This window comes from Nyctereutes procyonoides, unplaced genomic scaffold, assembly GCF_905146905.1.
Source record: "Nyctereutes procyonoides isolate TBG_1078 unplaced genomic scaffold, NYPRO_anot_genome, whole genome shotgun sequence".
Classification (NCBI taxonomy): domain Eukaryota; kingdom Metazoa; phylum Chordata; class Mammalia; order Carnivora; family Canidae; genus Nyctereutes; species Nyctereutes procyonoides.
Window position 1 is genome coordinate 10972439 of NW_026575139.1, and position 25888 is coordinate 10998326.

The 25888-nt window shown below is 58.6% G+C and overlaps 1 protein-coding gene across 6 annotated transcripts in view; it reads left to right on the forward strand.

The window, feature by feature from the left end:
* Nucleotides 1-23168, forward strand: part of TTC7B (tetratricopeptide repeat domain 7B) — a 250179-nt gene extending 227011 nt beyond the window's left edge. For all 6 annotated transcript variants that reach the window (XM_055303621.1, XM_055303622.1, XM_055303623.1 and 3 more), the window contains one exon: nt 22171-23168. In XM_055303621.1, the coding sequence (XP_055159596.1) occupies nt 22171-22392 (222 nt within the window). In that variant the 3' untranslated portion in view covers nt 22393-23168. The remainder of the gene's footprint in view (nt 1-22170) is intronic.
* Nucleotides 23169-25888: the final 2720 nt, after the last annotated feature.

Here is a 25888-nt window from a genome sequence, read left to right on the forward strand (position 1 = left end):
GGAGTAGGGAGCAGCGACCGTCCCTTTCAGGTTCATGCACTCTGCCCTGTTGTCCCCAAGTATGTTCTTCTTTGGGACTGCAGGGCTCACCATCCTCAGGCCAGAGACTGCTGGGGAACAGTATCCAGGCCGCCCTGCTGGGGTCTGCCGTGGCCTTCCCAGGCCCATGTGTGTCCCTTGGTGGTCTACTATCTGTCTCCCTCAGCTCGGTCAGAGAGGATCACCCCCTTAGAAGCTGACCTACCACAACCACGCCCATGAGAGGCCTAGTTTCAGGCTAAGATTTGAAATGGTAACTTATAAAGAATGGTACTTTTCCTGGGGGGACCCCTGGTGCCCTCTCACTGCCCCTCCTCCTTTGAGGTGCTCACCCTCAAAGCCAAATGCCAGGTTCTACGGCCTGACCCAGAGACAGGTGCCTGGGGGGCTGAAACGGCCATCCCCAGGCAGGCTGGGACACCGAGGCAGGCATGCTGACATAGCAGTGCCATGGGATTGGAGTGGTACAGATCCAGGTGGTAGCCCCACCTCCAACACAGAGAGCCCCTTCCTAGGCCCTGGACTCTCTGGAGGCCCAGGTCCCCGCCAGTGTCCAAGAAGGAGACGGCCTCTGCCCTTGGGAGTGCCAAGGGGGATGGGGAGCTTGTCTCCCCGGCCTAGAGCAGCCTTGTCCTCTGGCCCCCGTGCACCATACAAATGTCACTAAATATCATTTTTTATTTGAGAAAAACAGACAGCCAAACCTCACGCCCTCTGTTCAGACAAATTCCCTTGTGAAGTTGCCGGCAGCGCCCCCGCCCCCCCGCCCCCAATCACCTTTCCCCAAGGACGCTCCCTCATCCCTTGATGGTGACTCAGGATGCGTCCTTCACCCATCTCATGTGGCTCCCTCTGTGAACTGCAGGCCTGCTGTGTTGTTCAGGGCGCGACTTCTGATTTTGGTGCCAGGCCAAGGGAGCCTCTGCTTATACCCTCACCCCTACCCCAAACCCAGATTCAGGTCGCTTCCCTGATTTCCACGGCGCCAAGACACATCCCTCGCTTTCACTCTGGTTTTGAGGGTCGACTCCTGGGAGGGAAGAGAGAACCATGTTGTCGCAGCTGGGTTTGCACAGTGTCCGCACCTGTTTTGGGGTAGGTAGGGTGACCGCAGTGGCCAGGTCAGAGGCACAAACCATCCAAGTAAGGGGAGGGACTGGAGATGATTTTGGGGAAGAACCAGGTAACTGAAAGGTTTTTTTATGACTCAAGCTTCGTCCTCACGTTCACTTGAAAATAGTAATTTTTAGCTTAAAGCGCTTTCTGTTGGTTGGGTGTGTGTATCATCCTTGGAGTGAAAGGAGTGTCCCCCTGGGAATGGGGGGCTTCTGCATCTGCACGACTCCTGCCTGCCTCACGGCCCCCGTTCTTGCCAAACCCCCCGAAAGCTCTCCCACTGCGACCTGCATCGTCGGTGCACAGATACTCCCTGCGGACCATCTCTGCTTGCTCTTCGGACCCCTCCTACGGCTGCGGTGTCTTCTCAGTGCTGCCGGGGAGACACGGCCTCAGGGCCCCTGTGCTTCCATCGAGGGCTGAAATCGCAGACCCAGAAGCAACGCGGGCCCGGCGCAGGCCCCAAACACAGGCCATCACCGGGCCTTCCTTTGCTGCAGCTTAGGGGAAAAATTAATTCTGTGTTGATTTCTGTTTTCTGTGCTAGAGTCTTAGATGACTAATCAGACAGTGCAGTTCAGTGTCTCATTAGTGATTATGATCTAAAATTATTTAAAATCTGACATACTCTACCCAAACCATTTATTCTTAGAAATCCTGCCCCGTTGTTCCAGGACGGTTTGGCATTTCACTTCCATCGCATTCCCGCCTGGCCACAGTCATGGCTCCCTGGCTTGGACCAGACGGCAGGATCCAAGTTTGCCCTTCTCTGCGTTGTTCTGAGTGTTCCCAGATCGCTGCCCCCAACTCCCCAGCCTTATTTCAGACCTCGTTGGATTTCAGCGCCTGCCTCCCCAAGGCTGCCTGCCCCTGGGGTCAACAGGAGGGCATGGCTGCCACCACAAGAAAGTGGGGTTCGGGGCTATTTGCACGGGCTCATGTCCCCTGACTTGTCCCTTGCCTGAATGGCTTCCATGTCATTTGATGCTGGTCCCAGAGACTCCCCACTGAGTGCTCCTGGGAGGATACCCCAGAAGTCTCTCCCAGGCACTGCTTCCAGCTTTTCTTCGTTCAGTATCAGGGATAAGGCCCTAAAGCGGCCGGGATGTCTTTGGACCTGATGCTCACCTGAGCGCGAAGGCATTGTGGGATTTAGAACACTAAGGAAATTCCCCAGTCTGAGCACCCACCTTCCACAGGTTGGGATGCTGATGCCAGGGCCGCGGGGCCGTGAGTGGCAGACCCATCTGGAATCCCGACGCCCTCACTTCCCAAGGCTCCATGCCCACCACGTTCTCTGTCTGCGACAAGGACCTGCCTTCTCATGCTGGCTGGGGGTGGAGAGGAGATGGGCAGACCCTGGCCCCAGAGAACCCCGCTCATTGCTCTGGGGGAGGAGGGGCTGTAGGGCTCCAGGCCCTCTTGGTCACACCGCCCCAGAACTTGCATCCTCTCTCTTTTGCCCCCAACCAGAGTCCAGACTTGGTCTCCCCACTGGCCTCCGACCTGGCCTAGAGGAGCCCCGGTGCCGTGGGCACAGCGGGATCTCCAGGGTAGCCTTTGGCACTCCTCCTGTTGCCAGGGGGGAGGGGTCGCTCAGGAGGAAGGAATGACAAACATCCCAAAGACAAAATACCAAATATCACCAGGTCTCAGACCCTCGGGGCCTAGGAAGGTGGTGGCTGGGAGCCAAGGCAGGCCCATCCCTCCTCCCCCCCCCTCGCCCGCAGATCACAGAAGCGTGCTCTGGGCTGGGTCCTCAGAGACCCCCTGCTCTGGGAAGCCAGTGATCGCTGCCAACCAAGGACTGGGGTGTGGGTGAACAGAGGCTCCATTCTGGGGCACTGGGGGAGAGACCGCCTGGGGTCCAGAGGTGGCCTTGCCCCTCATGGGCCTCCCCAGGACCCCAGCAGCCTGCTGTGGGAAGAGGACAGAACCATGGGTTGAGGCCCCCCCAGCTCCCAGATCCAGGCTCCCACATCCTGAAAGCTCCCGGCCCCTGGAGAGCCCCTCTGCCAGCGTTCCCGGGCCTATAGCACACCCCCCTCCCAACAGTTACTTGCCCTCTTCCATGCCCACCCCCCCCAGGCTTCCCAACTGACACTCTCATCCCTCTTCGGCCTCACCTGCTCAGTATCTATGGGACCCCCACCCCACCCCCGTCTCTGAAAATATCTTTGCAGGAGTTGTCTCTTTTTAAGCCTCTTTCAGAACATCCTCAGCTGGAGGCTTGGGAGCAGGAAGGGACCCAGACATGGGCACCTTGTCTGTCTGCGTCGGGTGCTGTTGTGGCTTTGCCTCCACCGCGTGTTCACCACGGTGGCCCCTCAGTAACTGTCACAACAATTACACGACACAATGTGTGTAAGAGCCCGGTTCCGTACCAAATGCTGGACTAGAGCCTCGAGTCTAGAAGGGGAGCCGTAAACATACAGGAGCCTGTGTAGGAAAAGTCCCAGGGGCTCCCGTAGATGGAGGTACAGGCCACAGGCTATCTGGTCACATGGGGAGGGCAGGGGGGAGGACAGACATGGCTCCACCAAAGGTGTGACCCAGGGCCCAGGTGTCAGCAGCTGAGTGGAGGTGTGGACTCTTCCCAAGCTGGGGACAGATGGAGCTTGAGTCCCTAATAAACAAAGCAGCTCTTGGAGATCTGTATGGGACCGTTGGGGCCAGGTGCTAGGTGATGGGGAGGAGGTGCTATTAATTTTTTGAGGGGTGGTTCTGTAAGGAAGCATCCTTATTTTTAAGAGATTTTGGCTGAAGTATTTAGGGACAAAGTGTCACAGTGCCTGTAATTTTCTTTAAGATACTAACTCTTGCCCCAAAAATAGATAAAGCAAGTGTGAAAGAAGTTAACGGTTGTTAAATTTAGGTGATAGGTATGGAGATGCTCATTACATTAGCCTTTCTGATTTTCCACATGCTTGAAATTCTTCAGGATTAAAGCAGTTTAGGGATGTCTGGGCGGCTCATCAGTGAAGCGGCTGCCTTCGGCTCAGGTCATGATCTCAAGGTCCTGGGATGCAGCCCTGAGTCAGGCTCCCTACTCAGCGGAGCCCTCTCCCCCCTGCTCATGCACGTGCGCTCTCTCTCTCTCTCTCTCTCTCTCAAATAAATAAAATCTTAAAAAAGAGAGAGAGAGAGAGATAAACAGTTTAAAACTAAGTAACATGATCAGGTTTGCATTTTGGAGAGATGGTGCTAAAAGCCGTGGAGGATAAGGTAGGCGGTAGCTAAGAGACACGAGGGCCGGGGCCCAGCTAGTAACTGTCGAGAGACAGTCCAAGATAAGAGACTTTGAGAAGGCAGATTCAGTAAGGCGTGGTGAGGGAGTTGGAAGGTTCTCGTGTGATTCGCAGCCACCTGGGGCAGGTCCCTGGATGGATGAGACCACCTCCACGGTACGAGGAGGCGCAGGAGGAGGGGCAGCTAGGGGAAAGAGGTGGTAAGCCTGTCGTGTGGCTGGCTGGGTCTGGAAGCATTTCCAGAGCAGGGGCCATAGTTGGGAAGCCGCGGTGGCCTGGAGGGGACAGCTGAAGCCATGAGAGGACATGAGACCCATTCCCAGCTGGACTGTGAATCAGAGAGGGAGAAAGAAAGAAGGCCAAGGGCAGAACCCAAGGAGGGAGCACCAACACTTGCAGAGCAGGAGAGAAGTTTGGCTAATGAAACGTACCTTGTGGTCACTTGCAGTTTTCCCACCCACCCAGCTGCCTCAGGGCCTGACCCTGCCAACGTCACAGGCCCTCTACGGCCTCCACTCTGCTCCCGGCTCAGGGAAGCTGGCCCTGGGCCTCACAGTGCTTGATGGGAGGCCCGTGAAACCGCAGTGCAGAGGAAGGGTGTGGGAGACAGACATGGTTCCGCACGGAGGAGCTGGGGGCCTTGGACTTCTCTGGGCCTCCGAGTCTTTCTCCGTGAGAAGGGATGATAATGGGAGAATCAGATGTGATCACTTCGTCGTGGGAGCCAGGCGGACTTCAGCGGCGTCTAACAGTGACTGCACGTGCCTTGGCTCCTAGGACAGACGTGAAACATCCCCTCTCGTGTCTGCCTGAGACCAGATTCTCTTCCCAGGTGACAGTGTCCCCAGGGAGGGCGGACGACCATCAATGATAACCACCAAGGCCTTTTGGGCAAGGAATCTTGGACACACACACACCACAGAGCCTGGGATGTGGCTTTGCCAAGAGGTCAGTCTTGATTAGATCCGTCATTGGCACGCTGGCTGATGTCCTTCCAAATGAAGCAGAAACCGCTGGCCCACCCTGCAAGGGAGCCTATGGCACATGACGCTGAGTCTGTCTTCATCAGGAAAGGAGGAAGCATATGCCTCCTGTGGAAAGTGGCCCCTCCCCGGGTAGGGACCTACATCCCCACAGAGTTTCTCTCACCCTGCGCGTCGGGGCAGTGGGAGTCCAGCCCGAGGCATGGGGCTAGAACCAAAGTGGAAGCAAGCGATCCCCGCGGGGCTCTCCCAGAACGAACCAGAAGCAAAAACCTGCTTCTTCCTAAGAACAACATGCATTTTTCCCGGCCTTTCAAAGCCAGGCAGGTCAATCGAGTTATAATTGGCAATCTAATTAGAACTCCCACAAGCTGTTAAATTCTTTACCTGGTGCCTGGCATCTTCCACGGAGGTGACACACCTGCTTCTGCCTTTGGGATGATCAAAGAAAGCCGACCCACAGTCCCATCCTTGTTGTTGACAGCAGCCCCCCCCAGCCACCCCCTACCACACGGCACGGACGCCCACACACCCACCAGCAAGTGCGACATGGGACACAGCCCAATCGACAAGAAAATTGGCTTTAGAGAAATCTTAGGCTCGGAGCTCCGTGTTGCTGAATGCTTTTTTTTGGAGACCAAATGGAAGAAAACGGCCCCCAGCCCCATTTTCCCAGAGTTCCGAGGGTGATTCCGTGACGCTTTCAGCCCTCCCCCAGTCCAGTTGCTCGATCACAGATTTCCCTGCATCCTTAACCCTGAAGAATAGAGCATGTTTTTGCTGCTGCCCCCACCCACCCACCCTCCAACCATCAAGGTCGCTGTGTGCTTTGGCCGACAGGACGGGCGGGTTTCAGGGCACGGGTGTCCCCTCCTGCCTGCTCCATGGTCGCCGTGCTGCCGCACCAGGCCCTCTGGCAGCTCCTCCGGTCAGGTGATGCGGGCCGTGCGAGCTGGAGCCAGCGGGCCGCGCTGCTCACCTTTTCCCAGCTCTGCCCGCAGGACGCCAGCCACGGTGGGAGTAGTTATACCACGGAAACGGGCAAGCGCTACAAATCACGGCTTTTTCTTTCCCTTTGGGGAGCCAGTTTAGCAGAGCAGCACCGGACTCACAGATTTAGCCGGTTTGATGGGGGGAAGGAGGCAAAGGAGGCTCAGTGCACATGGGCGCAGAAGAACACCAGTGTCCCCGACTCAGGATTCCCGGCATAGAGGGTGCTCGTGGCACAGACACAGCGGAGCTCACCTTGCCACCCCAGATGGAGACTGGACGGCTGAGGGGGACTCAGGGGGCAAGAGTGTGACTCAGGATTGCCCGGGGCAGGTGGCAGGAAGGCGGGGGTGGCTCAGAGCCAAAAGACTTACATTTGAGCCCCAGCCTTACCAGATTGATTGGCCATTCGTCTGACTTTGGACCTTGTTATCCTACAGAAGTGAACATTCCACCCTCACAGAGCTGCCGTCAAGGTCGAGCGCAGCTCTGAGCACCTGCCTAGCACGTACGAGCTACCGACAGCTGCTCGCCTTCTAGGCCTTCCTTGGCCTAGAACAGTGTGCTGTGGAGCCGTGTGTGAAGCGAAGAGGTCCCCCCGGAGGCCACAGGGGATGGACCTCACGTCGTCTCCACCCCTCTCGCACCTGTTTTGGAGCCCTGTGCCTGGGCCCTGGGCTGGGGAGAAGGCCCGATGCTCCTCCGACAGCAGGTGGCTGGTGAGAGTTGGCTCAGTCCCAGGGCCTCTGTCTGGGGGAGCGGGCGCAGCGACGCGCTTGTCCCCTTAGGACCGATGGAGGACTTTTAAGGAAATGACGCTAACCTGGATGCTGATTTGTTCCATACTGAAGCGGCTCATGGTTAAGAGCTCAGCTGTGTCGGAAAAGAAAGCTCCGGGCTGAGTCTCTGTCCCATTTCCGCAGCGGCCGTGCAGTTCCCTGATGGCAGCTGTTCCCCACAAGGCCCCAGCCGGGCTGCCACAGTCACTGTTCCCAAGTCCTAGGACCAGGTCTAGGAGCCCCGGGGAGCAAGTCTTGGCAAAAACCCAGGAGTAGAACTCCCCACTTCTGAGCAAATTGCCTGTTTTCTTTCCTCACTAGATGGTAGCTTTCCTCAGCCCTGGTGCAGCAGGAATGCTGGGGGGCAGGGAGGGGCAGGGCACAGGCCGCTGAGCTCCGTGCCTGGAGTCTATGCTCTAAGTTCTCTTGTCATTTGTGGGAAAAAAAAATTTTTTTCCGAGCCCTGTCACTTCCAGCTCTCTCCATCAGAAGTATCTTATCACTTTTGTTTGTTTCTGTTTAAACATGGAAAAAATAGCCCGTGCCAGACCCTGGCAGGGATGGGAGGCGCCTGCCAAAATGACCGAGTCCCCGGCGACGGGTAGAGAATCACCCGTGTCCGTGTCTCAGTGCATTGTCCAGAAAACAGCGGTGTGACTGTGCCGGGGGTCAGGGGTAACAGGAAGCCCAGGGCCAGGAGCCCCCAGCAGGGAACACTCAGACCTGGGGAGCACCCTGGCTTTGGATCCTCCTGGCAGGGGCTTGTGGAGCCCAGGTGAGCCTGCATCCCCAGGTGGCCTCCGGGCTGGGGTCTGGAAGCCTTGCTGGCTATCTGGGCTGAGGAGCACACATGTCACCCTTCCACCCAGACAGACAGCACCCTCTGCTCCTGAGCCGGTCGCTGGGGACACCAACCATTGAGCCCAGGGGTGCGAGTTGGCCTGGCAGCTGGGCAAGTTTGCCACGCCCTTCTGGTGGACCTAGGCCTGGACGGGAGGGGGTGACCAGCCCACAGCCCACAGTGACCACCCCACTGCCGTTGCTGGTGAGTGTCCACTGGGGCCACACAGGCCTCTGGGGATACAGAGGTGAGTCTCCACAGCCCTGCCCTGGCTCCTGAGTTGGCACACAGTCCTCTGCACTGTGGGCTTATGGGGTTTCATCTCCCAGTACTGCCAGGGCGCCCATCCCCTGATGCTCCTCCATGCCAGGCCCCGGGCCTCCAGCCACTGGCTGCCTCTCAGGTGTCAGAGAGATGCTGCACTGCATGGCCTAGCTGCCTTCGGGCCCCCCCGGTGCTCAGCCCGGCCAAGACCAATGCAGCGCAGCCCGAAGCCAGGTCCCCAGGACCGCCCTTGCAGGTCTGCGTATGCCTCTCCTCCTCCAGGAAGGCCCCTGCCCATCCCTTCCTGGCATGCTGGGAGCAGTCTCCCCCATCCAGTCTGTAGAAAGAGACTCTGCCCTATGGTGTTTTGTGCTTGTTTCTCTACTCAACACTTAAGGCCTGAAACCACAGGTACAACAGATGATCCCAAAAATTACTTGTTGGGTGCAAGATTTTTCCAAACCCTAGAATTGTCATCTTGAGCATTTGCTCCATTACTTTGTTCTAGGTTGAAAAAGTGAGGGAGAGAGGAGCTTCTGCCGAAGGTGGGTGCCTGGTGGTGGGCCCCAGAGCAGGCTGGGGCTACATGCCCTTCACGAGCAGGATGCTCCCCAGCCCTATGCTCCTGCCCCAGGGAAGGCCAGGACTTCTTGGTGGGAAGAGCCGGGACAGGCCTGTGCTGTGTTTGGTGGTAAATAGTGAGAAGCAAGTGCAGGGACGCCCCTGGGAAGGTGTGACACCCTCCCCCTGCCCCATCAGAGGCCCGATGAGGGTCACAGGGAAGGAAGCCCAGCCCTGGACCTCAGGAATGGGGCGGGCACTTCCAGGCCTCTCTCACCCTCGGGCCCAGGGGGTCTCAGCAAGCCCTCGGCTCAGCTCACGTGTATGGATATTCTCAGGAGGACAGAGAACCTCCAGCTGGGGCCTGGCAGTCACGTTCCCACCACAGCTCTGGGCCATGTCTCTCCCTCCGTGTCCATCATCTCCTGGGGAGTGAAGCATGTGCCTGCACTGCCGCCAGTCTCTCCCCTGGAAGCCGGGGTCCCCAGCCCCCAGGGGAAAGCTGGGCCTGAAGTTGATTCAGAGCGTCCCAGAGGCCCACACCTACCTCACTGGCTGGGCAGCCTCCCCAGAGGGTGGGAGGCTGGGCCTCTGCCTCCGGGGAGTGATTAGCACCGAACTTTCCACTGCGCAGATGAGTCGGGCCATGGGACCGCGGGGAAGCACTGACTTCCAGGCTGCCTGCGCCGTTGTCTCTGCCCAACTTGTTGTTGGGGAAGGTAGATAAAAATACATAAATAAGTCAACCAGGGAGCTGTCGAAATAAGTCAACAGGAGTCTCTTGCCCATTACCAATGGAAAAGTGCAAGTGAGGGAGGCGCGTCAACACCCACAGAAAATGCTGGCTGGGACGGGGCAGGTCCCATGGCACCAGGGCCACGCTGTGGCTGTGCTCTCCCCTAGAAGTGGTAGCCAATATGCATGTCCACGCGGGGCCTCTGAGCTAACATGTGCTGCACCAAGGGGGGCGGGGGGGGCGTGCAATTCAAACAGCAAATTTGGGGAAGGGATGGTGGAGAATCATCTAGAATTTTACCAAGAATTGCTACAGGCGTCAGAGTAAGGAGGATGCCTGGCATCCCTGTGTCTTTCTGGGGGAAGGACCCCAGGGCTTCTTCACCCTGCCCGCCACCCCCCCACCTTCAGCCTGAGTTGCACCGAGACAGACCTTCTCACCTATGTCCCCAGATAGTGCATGGGACTTGCCCCATCTGACATTTCTCCAGTAGGTCAGTGTACCTTGCACAGCTGTAGAGGCACTGGTTCTGGTGTTTGTACATGCGAGTTCGTGGAGTTTGTGAGTGCCTGGCCCCGGGCTGCGGGGGGGGTGGGAAGCGAGCTCGCCCCAAAGGCCAGTATTTCCCAGTGGGTGCCCTTGGTCTGGCCTCCAGGGCAGGTTCCACCCCCAGGCGTTAGCACACAGATCAAAGCCATTCACCTCCCAGGGCTGGGGGGTGCTATGCTCAGACCTTGGGGGCAGCTCAAAGGGAGGGTGGAAGCTGATGCCTTTTTAGCCTTTACAACGCTGAAGTCAGAGAAGGACTCAGACTTTTTTTTTCCCTAAGTCTCCTCCCCACTCCTTATCAGGAAAGGCAGGCAAAGATGGGGAGTCAGAGTGCCAGATGGCCTGGCCCTAGTTAGGGCATCGGAACTGCTGGGGACGCAGGGTACCCTCCGTCTCTGATGTGGAGTGTGACCAGTGTCTAAATGATCTCAGCCGCCAGCAGACAGTACGGGTGGGGGTGGTTGTGAGATGAGCACCACGGCCGAATGGGAAGGGCCTGGGCTACAGGCACACGGTGCTGGGGAGGGTGGGCATTATTCCCCATCAGCCCCTCTTGGGCCCCGTGGTGCTCCCTGAGGCTGGAGAGCCCATGGCCTGGCCCCACTGGATGTGGCGGCCCCCTAAGTGCCCCCATCACCCCCGGAGACCCTGATCCCCTGACCTGGAGGAGCGTGAGCTGGTCCTTGGGAACCAGGTTCTTAGACCCAGTATGGCCTCCGCGTGGCTGGGTGCCTGAGCTAGGTGCTTGCCCACCCAGGACCCCTTCCAGATCTCTCTGCCATCGGTAAGGCCCCTCCCAGCTGCAGCTGCCCCCACACCTGTCCGCACAAAGCTTTAGAGGTAGAAGTAGCTGTGTGGTTGTGAGCCAGTCACCTCCTGGACGCTGAGCTTCCATTTTCTCATTTGTTAAAAAAGAAAAGGTGGGAGGGTTGTGTTCCGTCTTCTGGAATGTCCTCCCTTCTCCTTCCAGCAGGCCTTACTGTTCTGGACGCTGGGCCTTCGCATGCACAGCAGCAGGCCCAGCCTGGCTCAAGGGGCTCTCCATCTGGGGTGGGATCCACAGCACAGCAACCCCAGGGAGCCAGCCCAGGGAGGGGCAGTCTGTGCCCCTGAGCTCCCAGCCCTCAGCACATGGTGCCAGGACATGCACAGGTGCGCAGTGACATTTGTGATCTAGGTGGAGGGCTTGCCCATTCGGGGCTCCTGTTACCCACCCATGACCCAGGAGACTGGCCCTTGGGGACTCTGCTCTGCCATCCTGACCGTGCTCTGGGCATCACTCTACACCAGGACCAGGCTGTGAGTCCTCAGTGCTTGGAAGCTGCTGGCAGGCTGGCTGACGGTGGGCCCTCCCAAGTGCCCCAATGATCCCCAGTGACTGTTCTCTAAAAGCCACCACAGCATGCAGATATTTTGGCACTGACGCTGAAGTACCCAGTTTCAAAGAAATTAGGCCAGAGGAAATATGGGGCCAAACTGGGATTCCTGCGTGAAATCCACACGAGGCCAGGCAGGCCCTGTGGCTTCTGGCCAGACTGGCCCCATCCTCACTGCTGGCCCGTTTCCTGCCTGAAAGCCAGCCTGTCACTCTGCTAATTGCGCAGCTTCAGCTCCTCCAGAATATTCCAAACCATTCTGGAAGGAAGAAACTTTGAAAGATCCTGCCGGGCAGACGAGTCATGAAAACGAAAAGCCACACTCACATTGTCTTGGAGCTTAAGGGCTCCTTCTTCTGAACCCACAGTGTGGTCCCCTTTGGGTGCTCTGCTCAGTGATGTAGGGGTAGGGAGGCCTGAGGTTCCTGTTCCTGTAACACGCTGGACTGCAAGAGAGAGAGAGACAGAGAGAGAGCGCGCACTTCTGGAAGCTTTCTTCCAATCCTGAGGACTATCAGGTGGAAAGGGGAGGGGACTTTTGCCACGTGACTCCAGGGGACTCAACGACCATCAGAGAGTGAGAATTAGACACAACACCTAATGAGGCCTCCACACGGTTCAGACGGCTCGGTGTGTGGGGTGGGCAGCCCAGGGCAGTGGTGAGCTCCCCATCCCTGGAGGGTGTGAGCACAGTGGGAGGCTGCCTGGCAGGGCCTGCAACGGGCTCCTGCGTCATGAAGCAGAGGCCTGGACCCCCCTCCCCCCCACCACCATCCCAAGGCCTTCTGCTTCCATGGATGATTGGCTGCTGGTTTGGGAAAAATTGGGTTTTGTTTCCCTATGAGTTGAGGTCAATGTTAGAAAGGCCTGGGCTCCAGAAGGCATGTTTCTTCAAATAAAACATTTGACCTGGAAAAGAGGCCCCCCATGAGAGCACACCCTCCCATGGCCGCAGCTCCCCTGAGGAGCAAAGGTGCCCGCAGCCTCTGGGAAGGGCGGGCAGGGGCTGGGGTCTTTGCCTCCCCCTCCTGGAACACTCAGCATCCAGTTCACCCTGAGGGCAGAGCCCCCCCCCGGGGGGGCGGCAGGGTCCTGCCCAGGCCTTCCCCAGGCCTGCCCCGCTGTGGCCGCAGAGCATCCGTCTCTGGCCCCGTCTTATGTCTTGTTGGTGGTGTGAGGCCTGCTCACCTGGAGGCCTGGCTTCGGCTCAGCTCCTCCGCACAGCCTGTCCCCAAGGGCCCCTCCCCAGGGCCGCTCAGCCCTCGTCTCCCTCCTCCCCTTGTCCCTCTCCCTCTCTGCTCTGCAGCCCCCGTCCCGTGTGCAGGATGGCAGTGGCCCTGGGCTGGGAATGTTCTGTCCCTGCGTGAAGGCCCGGTGGGGTGGCTGGGACCTGGAGGTGCTCACGAGCCTGCTGTCTGGTAAGACGGGCCCGAGCTTGCCAGGAAGGGCCGGCCTTCGCCTTTGCAGAAACTGGGCCAGAACTCAGTAAAATGGCCAAAACAAGAAAGGCCAGCCCATACCAGCCTGTGTGGCAGCAGAGCGGCTGACCCTCCGCAGGCCCTCCTCCAGGGCACCCCCAACTCGCTCTCGCTGGCCTAGCAAAGGGGGCTGAGTTACAGCGTGTGAACCCCGCCCGACTCTGGAGGTCTGGGCCCAACGCGGGGAAGGGCTGTAGGGCGGTGATGCCCTCTGCTCGGCCGGGGAACCTGGGGTCCCTGGGCCCTCGGAGCCCCTGGCCCGTTGGGCAGGCCCTGGCAAGGCCCGCGCAGTTGGCCAGCACACGCCCTCGGCCCCCTGGCAAGCCAGCGCGCATTGCCAAGCTCTCAGGACACAGAAATGAAACATAAAACAGAACCAGTGTGGAGCAGACCTCACCCGGAGCCGCTGGAATCCAGGTGGAAAAGCTGAGCACGCCCCCACCCCTCCAAGTGCGTCTTCAGTTCCTTTTCAAGGCATCTTGGGAAGCAGGGCAGGACTCAGGCTACCCCCTCAGCAGCGCCCACAAATGCGGGTGCTCAAAACTGCCAGCGCCTTTGATCCTGACCAAGGAAGCAGGGGCCGCTCCCCAGGAAGGGAGGCAGGGCAGCCTGTCAGCGTCCTCCCCGTCACTGCCCCAGAAGGGCTCTGCAAAGCCGCTGCCTGCTGTGGCCCTCAGGGTGGGCCTGCCCGGCGGCCCATTCGTGTTCTCACCTAACAGGAACGTAGTTTTGTGAGCCCGGCCACAACACCCTGCCTCTGCCTGATGGATTGCATCCTCAGGAAGGAACAGATGAGAACCGGGGGGCCCTGCATGCTGGTTTCCTCCGTGGTGCCTCTGCTGCAGCTGATGCAGACTCCAGCCCTGCCAGTGACAGCTGCTGGGAAGGGGCAGGAGCTCACCCAGGGACCCCGTTCCCACTTGGGGCCGCCATGGGCTTCCAGGAGGCGCTCACTGTGCCAGGCACTGGCCCCCGGCAGGCCAGCACAGAGCAGGCGGGGTTGAGGGCAGAGTTCAGGTGTGGGGTGCGTGCCAGGCAGCACCCCAGGCCCCTCCACCCACCCCCTGCACCCTTAGGGACCTATCCCCACTCTGCATCCAGCAGGGTCACGGCCTTGGGCAAGGCCCGTCTCCTCTCTGGCCCTCTGTTTCCTTGTCTGTGAATCTGTCGGTGGCTGCTGGGTTCTTCTTCAGAGGCGTCCGGTCTGTGTGTGGCCAGATACCCGAGGGGAGGCCGTGGCAATGCACTGGGAACAGAGCACCTGCTCCCGTCGGGCGGCCACCACCCCCCGAACAGCTGCATCACCGATGTCCCTGGAAGGCAGAGTGAGTGAGCGGGCTCTGACGGGAGCGTGGACAAGGGGGACCTGAGGCCTAGACTTTGGCGCGTGTTAGCTGAAAGCACTGGCAAGAAGCCATGGCCACCTCTGTTTTCCTCGCCATCACACAGGGTCCTTCACCATCCACTTGTCTGTCCTTCCATCCATTCACCAAATATTCCCCGAGAACCTTCTCTGTGCCAGTCCCACCCTGGGGGCTGGATGTGCACGGATGAATCAGATCAGATGGTACTCGAGCTTCCCGAGCACTATCCAGAGGGACAGGGCGGCGGGGGGGGGGGGGGTATTGGCAGCCAATAGCCGCGTAACTGTGGGCATCCGAGGGGCCTCCCCTCCCCTAATCACACCGATGGTGGTGACCGTTCGCCAGAGGTGTACTGAGCGCTTCACAAACTTGGTCTCACTTGGGCCTCATGTACTCCTGTGAGTCGGTATTTGTCCCCGTTGTACAGACAAAGCATCTGGGACCCAGAAGTGGCCCAAGTCATGGACGTAGCTCTTAACCTACACTCCCCACTCTGAGGGAGCGCCAGGCCGGTCCCTGCACTGGGCGGCCCGGTGACCATAGCCGCAGTCTTCAGAGCTCCTCATTACCCCTCGCCCCTGTCCCGATCCCACACCAGCCACCTCTGACCAGCGCAGCCACAGCTCAGGCTGCAGCCAGCTCGGCAGCTCTGTCATTGTCCCAAAGGGTGTCCGGCTGGGGTAGCAGGCTTTCCTCTAGCTGCCATCACGATCCCAGGGTCCTGACAACAGAAGTCCCGCCAGGGGGAGGCTGATGCATCTTTATCCAAAGCGTTGGAGGTGCTGGTTTGGCTTGAACGGCCCAGGGAGCAGCAGATGTGGGCATGAGCTCCCATCTGCTCCTCCCAGGGACAGCCCTTGGCCTCAGGCCCCGGGCTCATGGGTGCTGGGCACAAGCACCAGCTCTGGGCCAGACAGGCCTGGACTGGGTCAGCGGGGGCTTTAAACATGGTTCTTATTCGTGGATACTCAGGGTCTCCTCATTTACCCATTCCTCATTGAGTACAGCCCTCCTGCTCGGCGCCACGCCTCACAGCACAGAGGTGACTGCGGCCTGCCGGGTCCCTGCCCTCCAGGCGTTGGGGGCAAGGCCTAGCAGGCGGGTGGGATGGCGACAGAGCTCCCACGGGACAGTTAGGGAAGCGCCTCGCTGTCGGTAGCACACGCAGTACATTGGTTATGATACTTTGCCCACTAAAACTCAGGGGAGCCTGTGATCCAGACATTCGTCCTCTCGAGTTTATCTGTATTTTTGGTAGAACCTCCTGATGATGCTGCCCCACCTCCCCCCACACCCCGCAGTGGTTCGGTGGTGGAACTTCTGACCCAGGACAGGACACAAGACTCTTTTTTTTTTTTTTTAATTTTTTTTTATTTATTTATGATAGTCACAGAGAGAGAGAGAGGCAGAGACACAGGCAGAGGGAGAAGCAGGCTCCATGCACCGGGAGCCCGATGTGGGATTCGATCCTGGGTCTCCAGGATCGTGCCCTGGGCCAAAGGCAGGTGCCAAACCGCTGCGCCACCCAGGGATCCCACAAGACTCTTAAATACTCCGGTGCCACCCCCGACACTGCACGACCTCCCCATCCCTGGCCTTGGTAGGTCCAGCAGCCTCTGCAAAACCCCGGCCGGCTCTGACGTGGCAAGGGCACCTGCTGACCCCTGTTCCAGAAGCCGAGAGCAGTGCCCACAGGCAGAGCCCACAGCCCGAGCCCAGTGAGGCAGGGCAAGCATGAGGGAGCCGCACGTTTGATTTCCAGAGCATCCCGCCTTGGAGAAAGCCACAGCCAGAGAGAAACCACTGCTTGACCCCCGGCTAGAGCTGAGCTGCAGGGCTGCTGTTTAGCGGGGGCTCGGCGCTGGGGACATGCTTCCTTGCAAGGACATTATGTTTCTGTGCCCGTGCCTCTGCAGGGACAAGCAGTGGTCCACGACATGCCCCTGAGCCCGGCCAAGGGCTGACCCGGCACATGCGCAGAGCACCATGGGGGTGTCTGAAATCTCCCAAAGGGGCTGTTGTCCTGCAGCCTCACTCTGCGTCATCTGCTCCAGGGCTTCGGGTGCTCTCCAGAGCCAGGGCTGGAGCAGGAAGGCCGAACAGGGCTCCTCTCCTGCTCAGGTGTCTGCGACACGTGGCGAGGTCTTCAGTCCTCGGGCATCAGTTATCAACACACACAAGACGTGAGCGAGGAAGAGGCTACTTGTCTTCAAATCAGCCAAGTCCATTTTGCCTCATTTGAAAAAATAACAGGTTTAATTCCCTCATTTACTTCCATTTTGGTGCAGCACCAAGATCTTATTTGTACAGAACACCTGATTACAGTAATCACCAGCCTGGGAGGCTGTCTTTGCTTGTGCCCAAAGAAAGGGACAAATAAGTTAGCTCTCAGTGATTCCCATCTTCCGGAAGGCCAGCCCGGCTCCTCCTCACCTGCAGTGGCTGAGGAACGCCGGGGTTGAGGCAGGTGGCGAAAGCCTGTTGGCACAGCCTCTCCCGGGAGAAGGAAAGGGTCTGGTGTCAAGAGCAGGCACGAGCTGTCGAGTTCACATCTCAGCCCTGCCACTTGCTGCCTGCATGTGTGTCTTGGGGTCTTAGACGCGCCCAGCACCCGGCACGTGACAGCTGCTCCGTCTCATTAGGATTTTCACTGGGCCCCAAGCTCTGAGAGCCTTGCTCTGTATCCCCAGCACATGGCAGGGATCTGGGCGATCACCCAGTGGAGTTTGGGATTTTGATATGGGGGAGAAGGTGAGTTATTCTGCTCGTGAAATAGGTCAGACCTGGAAATCTCGGTCTCCTGCCAGCCTGAGGGCTGGGAGCGGGACCCATGCCTCTGGGTAGGACTGCCTAAGGCTGGGGGGCAGTGTGGCCTGGGCTCTTGGGGGAATGGCTATCAGCAGGGCTTTGAGCACATGGGCTAGAGCTCCAGCGGGAGGGGCCAGACTGGAAATGACAGAGGTTGAGGAAGTGGAAGGGGGCAGGGGGATGCATCCTGCAGTGCATGGGCTCTCTGAGGTCCGTGCTAAGAGAAAGCTGGATCCAGCCAGTGGTGAGGATAGTTAAAAGCCAGCCTCAGGAGTTAGGTCTTTGATGGTTGGAGAAGAGAGGAGGCAGGGCCTGTAGAATCAGAAAGGGGGCCAGGGTTCTAGTGCATAGGGGCACAACAAAGCCAAGGAAGGCCTCTCCCCACACGCGGGGGCTTGGGTGGTGTGTCCGTCCTGACAGCCAGGTACCAGCCCACCTCTGGCCAGCCCGGCTGCAACGCTGGCACCAAGCAATAGCCCAGACCCCAGCCAGAGCTGGTCCTGGTTGATCCCATTATGTGACTGATGTCAGAGCTGCTCTTGGCTTGCTGGGGCCCTGAGCAGAGGCCGAGTTTTCATTCCTTTGCCAAAAGCCCGAGCTGGTGGCCCCTGGCAAGCATCCGATGTCTCCCTGAGCGGTTCCAGCTTTAGGAATTAATTCCACTAAGCAGATTGCTCAGGAAGCTTCAAGGTCATCTGGAAAGGGGAGCCTGTGCCCACATTAGGAATAGAAGTCCAGGTATATGGGCTGGAAATTTCCGAGCCCACGAGAAGTCTGCAGCTCTGGACAACACGAAGACTCTCAGCTGCCCAGGACTGAGGGTGACAGGTCAGATTAGCCCAGCGGCTGGCTCTCTGCAGGCGTTTGGGGGTGGGTAGGCTTGCCCCCTGCCATATACCCTGTAGTCCCCATGATAGGCTGCAACCAGATTGAGCAGCCTGCCATCTTCTGATCAGACTTCCCAGCAAAAAGACCAGTGTCCTTGTCCCCACTCCAGCAGGGTGGGGGCAGGTCTTTGCCACTGAGACCAGCGACCTCTGGGCTCCACATCTCATTGGCCCACTCCCTGGCTAACAAGACCCCGCAGACCTTCGGCACCCTCATCCACCCCAGCCTCAGGGTCACAGCCAGCCTGTGGGCCACCCAAGGGAGACAGGGAGCCCTCCTAGCCCTTGAGCAGGTGCCTAAGATGCTCCCCAGCAGCAGTCTGAGTTGGAGAATACCTCTGGCTGGCTGGAGAGGAACCTCTGTCTAGGTCATAAGCATGGGGAGGAGGGACAGAGCCAGTTCTCCATGGTTGGAGAAATGAAAGGGAAGACCCAGCCCACAGATGCCCATTTGCTGGTGCTCAGGCGTCACTGGGTCAGTGCCCGAGGGGTTCCGGGTGCGTCTCTTAAAGCCACAGAGGCAGCAGTGAGCAAGTAAGCGGGCCAGATGGATGGGGGGGAGCATGGGGGTTTGGGCCTTGGGCAGACCTGGGCTAGCCTGCAGCCCCATATTCATTGGCCCTGCGACTTTGGGCAAGATCCTGGGCCTTTGTGGACCTTGCCTCTTTGCATCTGAAGTGGTAAACGTGAGATGAGCCAAGTACGGGTGCCTAGCGTCATGCCTATTGAGAAGGAAGCAGCACGGGGCTGACTGACAGCAGCCCAGCCCAGCGGAACCTAAATTATGCTCTAAGCCTGCGGCCAAGAAACCAAGGATGCCTCTTTCCACCTCACCAGGGGCTTGCCCCTCGTCCACCCTTGGCCCCGCACGTGCAGCAGGTGTGGTAGGGCCGCTCAGAAAAGGGCTGCGTGTGTTCAGTAATTTGGTGCACTGAGGAGGTCCTACCTTGAAGGGGTGAGTACAAGGCACCTTGTGTAATCTTCATGCCTCTGCTTGCTGCCATCACCCAGACTCCCCTCCCTCCCTCCTGCTTCTCCGTCAGTTAAATTGGAATGTTCTAGACTGAGCTCAAGCTCATAACCTGCCCTGGAAGAAAAGGAGGCAGGAGCTCATTGGTCCTCATGTTCCGTTGCTTAGAACTTCAGGAAGGCCTCCCGCCCTTTCCCACCTGACCTCCAGGACCAAGGAGTATGGGTGTCAAGCTGAGTTTCTCTGAAGGAGGGCCCGGGGGGTGGGGTGCACAGCACCGCGCCAGGAGATGGAGGTGACCCCTGACTCCTGCCCCACCCTGGGCTCTGCACCCAAATGGATTTCAGGCCCTAAGAGTTCGGATGTGCAGGAGGCGGCTGTGCACCCGGGGCCAGCGACAAGGGCTGTAGAAGCCATGGTTTGCTCACCCATCCAAAGGGGTGTGTGTGTTGGGAGATTTCCCCTCCGGGTGATGGGTGCTCCTCCGTGGCGGGATCTTTCTCCTCAGCAAACAGCAGCAGGCCGGGCAGCCAGGCGAGGGCCTATCCCAGCCGTGCCCAGGAGAAACTACTTCGGGGTCTCCCTGGGTGGGTTAAATGAACTAAAGGATATAAGCCCCGGGAACGGTGCCTGGTGCAATATAAACACCGGGAAAGCCCGTGCTGCTGTTACCACTATGCACCGTCTGGCCAGGAAGCCTCCAGATCCATGCTGGGCGTTTGCCCCTGCTCCCTTGCCCACGCACGGGTGGGGAATGGCATCTGTCCCTGGTGGTCTCTGCACACCTGACCCTCACCAGCCTGGGCAAGGCAGCTGAAACCCAGCAGTTCCCTCTGGAGAACGGGAGGGCCCGTAGGCCGATGAGAGAAATTCCCAAAGGCAACATGAAATCCTAATTGCAAGGACTAACTTCAGGCCACTGCTCTTGTCCTAATGCTTCAGGGAGGGGGCCACCCTGCTGCCCAGAGCCCTGGCTCTGACAGGTCTGATTTAGGACCTGGACTCCAGCATGGCCATGGTTTAAGCACGGAGAGACGTTAAGAAAGGGAACGAATACTGTTTCCTTTCGGTTTTCCTCGCAGAGTAGAGCTGACACTGAGGTCCTGCTGCACCAGCCTCCTCCTCGGCCTCCTCGCTCAGGAAGGCAGCTCAGGGGGCACAAAAAGGAAGTGCAAGGCCTCAGTGGGAGATTTAGGATGAAGTACGGGGGACCGGTGGGCGGACCACATTCTTGGGAGGGAAGACACGACCCTGCACATGCCAGGCTCCTCCATGCACCCCTGGAGACTTGGTGGGTACACGATTCAACCCTCAAAGGGCACGAAAGAAATGATTCTGAAGTTGGTCTGGCAAGGGATAGAGCTCAGTTGTCAACAAATATATGAAAGCGAAGAGAAGTTAGGAGAGGCTCTCCTGTCCACCTCCACTGTTGGAACCCAACGTGGGCTAACGGAGGCCTAAACGGCAGTCCCTGTGCGAAGGGAGGGTGTTGCCGCCCGCGGGAGAGCCCCCGGGTCCCAGGTGACCATTCACTCTGGCCGGGGGCAGTGCCTTGCGGGAGTGGGGAGGTGGGCGGCCGGCCGGCGAGTGTCCAGCCCAGGAGAACAAATCCACGTTGGTTCCTGTCTGCCAAGATAAACCAGACAGCTCCTGAGCAGGGTGGAATTGAACACGTGTCAGCTCTTTGAAAGGGTAACTTGCAGAGCTTTGAAGTGACAAAAAAAAAAAAAAAAAAACACAAAACCAGCCAACACAAGTTCAACGAATCCAATTTAAAAAAACCAAAAACTTATGTTCAAAGGAAAGAAATCTCAGAAGTTCAACAACAGTCTAGACACTTGTGATCGTGGGTGAATCGCCGTCCTCTAACAAGGTGTAAACAGAGACATGGCAAACAGTTCACCTCCATGGCTCCTTAAAAATAAATAAATAAATGCAGGTTTTAGTAAGGAGGGTGGGTCTGTGCCTCTGAAGTCACCGTGGTGGGGGCTGGGGGACCGGCCCCTGACACCCTGCTTGTGGCTCTGAAGGCCCTGCCCCTGTGGGGATCTCACCTGCAGAGCCTTTGGAGAACCCTATAAAGAGGCATATCCTCCAACCCAGTCAGGCCACTGTGGGGACATTTGCTCTAAAATAGGAACCTCCCAACAGTCGTCAAGCTGGTCCCACTGAGCCCCATCCAGGAGAAGTCTGCGCCCCACCCCGTGGTCCTGCTCCTGAGCAGTTTCCTTTGTCTGTTAATACCCAGAAGAGGTAGAGTCCCATTCGCCCACAGGGTAGGGGACTGTAGGACAGATTTAACCCGGGCTGCTCTATAGGGTGCAGCGCCACTGTCTGGAAAGATGTTCATCACAGCGTGATTTACAGTAGTAGAGAGAGTGGGCACATCCCCAGAGGCGGCCGGTGAGGGAGAGGTCGAGGAAATGAGGCTCTGTCCTTGGCTCAAAGAGAGCAGCTCGGGAACATGGTTCCAGTAAAATATCGGGGGACCGTTGCCTACATCCTAATTAAAACTGTGTGAGGTGGGGGCGCCTGGGGGGCTCAGTGGGTGAAGCATCTGAATCTTGATTTCAGCCCAGGTCACAACCTCAGGGTCGTGAAGTCGAGCCCCCGGGTCGGGCTCTGTGCTCTGAGAGGGGCCTGCTTCTCTCTCCCTCTCCCTCTGCCCCTGCACCTGCTCGAGTTCTCCCTCTCTCTCTCCCTCTCAAATAAATAAATCTTTGAAGCAAAATAAAATAACATGAAGCTGTGTAAGGTGACAGCCGAGCTTGGGGTGAGTGGGCATGGTGAAAGCAGGGGCTGGTTTCTGGTGGGGGACAATCCTGTTCCAGTCATTGCAACGGTAACACCACAAACAACGTTTCTTCAGGTGAGGAGCACGGGTCGGTACAGAGCGTCCCTTCCGATGGGCCCCCCCACCCCGGGCCTTCAGGGCCCGCCTGAACCCCAGGAGACTGCAGGTGTCATCCTTCTAAAGCGGCAGAGCGGGGCCGGCTCGTACAGGGCAAGCCGCGCCCCAGCCGTTGCCCCTGCATGCGGGGAGCGTTGGCACCTCTGGGTGCCCAGCCCCATGGACATCAGCCCCCCGCCAACCTGCAGATGCTCAGGGACAGGCAAGAGCCTGCAGGTGCAGGGCCTCTCTGACTGTCTGTCTGTCTGTCTGTCTCTCCGCCGCCCGCAGGCCCTGATCCTCCATCAGCTGGGCCGCTACAGTCTAGCGGAGAAGATCCTCCGGGATGCGGTGCAGGTGAACTCGACGGCCCACGAGGTCTGGAACGGCCTGGGCGAGGTCCTCCAGGCGCAGGGCAACGACGCGGCGGCCACCGAGTGCTTCCTGACGGCCCTGGAGCTGGAAGCCAGCAGCCCCGCGGTGCCCTTCACCATCATCCCCCGGGTGCTCTGAGCAGGCACCTGCCAGCCTCACTGCCGCTCTGTCCCCCCCCCGCCCCCCGCCTGGGGCGCCCCCCCACCCCCCTGCACCGAGGCCGCGGACAGACGGGCGGACGGACGGACGGACGGACGTGCGATTGACCGCAGTGAACTAACCCAACAAGCCCCGATCATCGCTCGCTCTCCTCGCGCATTTCTGTCGTCGTTTCTGGCCAGCCCAGTGATAGTCTTGGAACCTCCTGACATTCAAAACGGATTACGTGCCATATTTCGTTAGTCGACATCTGCGTTGTAAAGTCAAATGATAATGGACTTAATCAGCAAATGTAGAAGAATATATTCAGAGTTAAAATTCAGTGGCAGAGCAGATTATTTTTATCAGAGCTGTAAAGAAATCTCTCCTCCCTGTCACCACGCCTGCCCCACCCGCGGCCCGGAAAACCAAATGTGAATTTTCTGTTTCCCACCTCGGTCCTCGTCCAAAGCCAGGACACCAGCTGACAATTTCTTGGTTCTGTTGTCAATAATTGTACCATGTGAATTCCTGTCCTCACTTAGAGCAAAGCCTGAGTTCGAGAATGTTTCTATTTCACCACTATATGCCTGTTACAAGAGAAGGAAATAGGAGCTATTTAAGTTTAACTTTTTTATGTGAATTCAGAGTTTATTTATCGATGGAAATATGTACAAAGATGCTTCAAATGGAATATTTACCGACATTCCTTATACATGACAGACACTTGGCTAAATGGGAAGATGATGTTAATAATAAAATGATTTTTAAATGGACTCGTGGCCGGTGTCGTTGCTGGAAGCCCACAGAGCCGAGGGGGTAAGGCTCAGTCCCCGGGGGGGTGGGGAAGTAGTTGGCGCCCACACCTGCCCTGGCCGGGTCAGCCCTTGGCACCAGGGACCTAGCCCTGAGTGTCCCGTAGGAAGTCACTTTTCCCACCACTCCCAAGTTGGGAGCAGGGGACAGGCCCGGGGACATCTGCATTCGTGACTTAACCACCCCCCTCCAGGCTGGAATTTCAGCAGCCCTCCTGCCACCAAGAGGGGAGGGCCGAGAGGGGCGGGGGCCAGATGTGAAGCCGGAGGCTGACTCCAGGCAGTGAAGTGGATACTAAAGGGCAAGGACCAGAGAGAAGCTGAGCAGACCTCCAATCCCTCACCTTGTCAGGGACCCCAGGAAATGCAGGTGGGGGAGCTGAGTTTTGCCCTCGAGGCCCCCCCAGCCCAGCTGAGCACAGCCGTCCTGACTCTCCGGGCAGGCAGGTGATGGGGCAGCTGAGGACTGGGGTGTGACAATGGTAGCAAAGGCCACGGGCACAGCACCTGCTCCCCACCCTGGCCTCGGCATTGACGTCACCAGGCGGCACCTGAGGCTTGGATGCGCCTCGATGGTGAGATTTCTCAAGCGGAGCTACTGGCAGGAGAGGGCGGGCGTCCAGTGGGGCGGCAGCTCACCGGGGCGCAGGGGCAGAGCCCAGCCCCGCCATCCGCCGCACGCGGGAGCGAGAGGCCTGCCCAGATCAGGACCAGGAAGGCAGGAGGCTGGGGCCGCTCCGGGCACCCTAGCGGCCCTTATCTCCCAAGCCAGCCCTGGGCCGGGCCTTCCCTCAGAAAACCCCATGCACGCCAGCCTGTGCAGCGCCCTGGGGATGCTCCTGTGTGCCTGCCCACCCTCCAGCCCCTCCAAAGTGTCCCACTCCCCTCCCCGACCCGCCCCCCACACACACCTGGAAGACGAGCACAGGGGCCAGCACGGGGGGTTGGGGAAGCCCAGCCAGCCCGCCCCCAGTGTTAGTGGTTCAGGTTCAAGCAAGTGGTCCGTGCTCAGCTGATGGGAGCCCCCACCCCACCCCCAGGACTTGGGTTATGGAAATATTAGCAGAATCTGTCTCTCTGTTGGGTTGGCCATCCTAATAGGACGCAGCCTAGGGTTGCTGCTGGCTGCAGGCACCTGTGGGGCAGCCTGCCTGAGAATGAGGCCAACTCAGGAAAGGGGGGCTGGCTCCCAGAGTCCTAGCCTGAGCTCTGGAGCCCCAGACCTTCCCATCATGGGAGCCTATATGTCTCCATTGTACGTGAGCAAGCAGAGCAAGTGTCTAGGAGGCCCCTTCACCCCCACCCGTTCAAGACCTCTCCCCAACCCCACAGGCAGTCCTATTCCTCAATCCCACCTGCTCCCCACCCTGCACCTTTCGGAATCTTGTCATTTCTCTCCGGATCACATGTCCAGTGTCCCTAGCACCCTGTCGACCGGCAGCCCCAGCACCTCTGGCTGGGCCACTGCAGCGTCCTCTCCGCTTCCACTTGGCCTGGTAGCCCATCCTCTGACAGCCCTGAGGGTCCCTCATAAGATGAGGGTCCATAAGAGGAGTGGGTCTGGCCTCTGCCCCCCAAACCCATGCTGTGGCTTCCCCAGCTCTCTCCTGGAGTCAGGTCTGTGCTCCGGGGGCCTGGAGCCTGGCCCTGCAGCCTGGCCCTGCAGCCTCCTGCCCTGCTCCCCATAATCTCTCCCTGCTCCTGCTCCTGCTCCTGCTCCTCCTGCTCCTGGTCCTGTTCCTGCTTCTGCTCCTGGCCCTGGTCCTGGTCCTCCTGCTCCTGTTCCTGTTCCTGTTCCTGCTTCTGCTTCTGCTCCTGCTCCTGGTCCTGCTCCTGGTCCTGTTCCTGCTTCTGCTCCTGGTCCTGCTCCTGGTCCTGCTTCTGCTCCTGGTCCTGCTCCTGGTCCTGCTCCTGGTTCTGGTCCTGCTCCTGGTCCTGCTCCTGGTCCTGCTCCTGGTCCTGTTCCTGCTTCTGCTCCTGCTCCTGGTCCTGGTCCTGCTCCTGGTCCTGTTCCTGCTTCTGCTCCTGGTCCTGCTCCTGGTCCTGCTTCTGCTCCTGGTCCTGCTCCTGGTCCTGCTCCTGGTTCTGGTCCTGCTCCTGGTCCTGCTCCTGGTCCTGTTCCTGCTTCTGCTCCTGCTCCTGGTCCTGGTCCTGCTCCTGCTCCTGCTCCTGGTCCTGCTCCTGCTCCTGCTCCTGGTCCTGGTCCTGCTGCTGCTCCTGCTCCTGCTCCTGCTCCTGGTCCCAGTTCTGGTCTTCTAGCCTGCAGGGCTTTCCCAACCAAGGGAAAGCATTCATTCATTCATTCATTCATTCATTCATTCATTCGCGATTGGGGAGCAGAAGCTGAGTAGGTAAGACGCCAGCCTGGGGTCACCTGACAGAACCAGGATTGAGACCCTGGGCCTAGGAGATAAACCTTTGAACAATGTCCTAACCTGCCCAGCAGAAGCAGTTCGGGGCAGCAGGAGGTGGGAGACACCGTGTTTGATGTACTCCTCTTCCCTGGTCTTAGTTGCCCCATCTGTAAAATTCATCCATCCATCCATCCAACAAATAGCAGAGTGCTTACAACAGCAGGCACTCACTACAGGCACCGAGGGTAAGCAGGACATATAAATGGGGCTTATATTTTTGTGGAAGGAAATAGAGAAATACATAATGCATCTTATGCCATATAAACA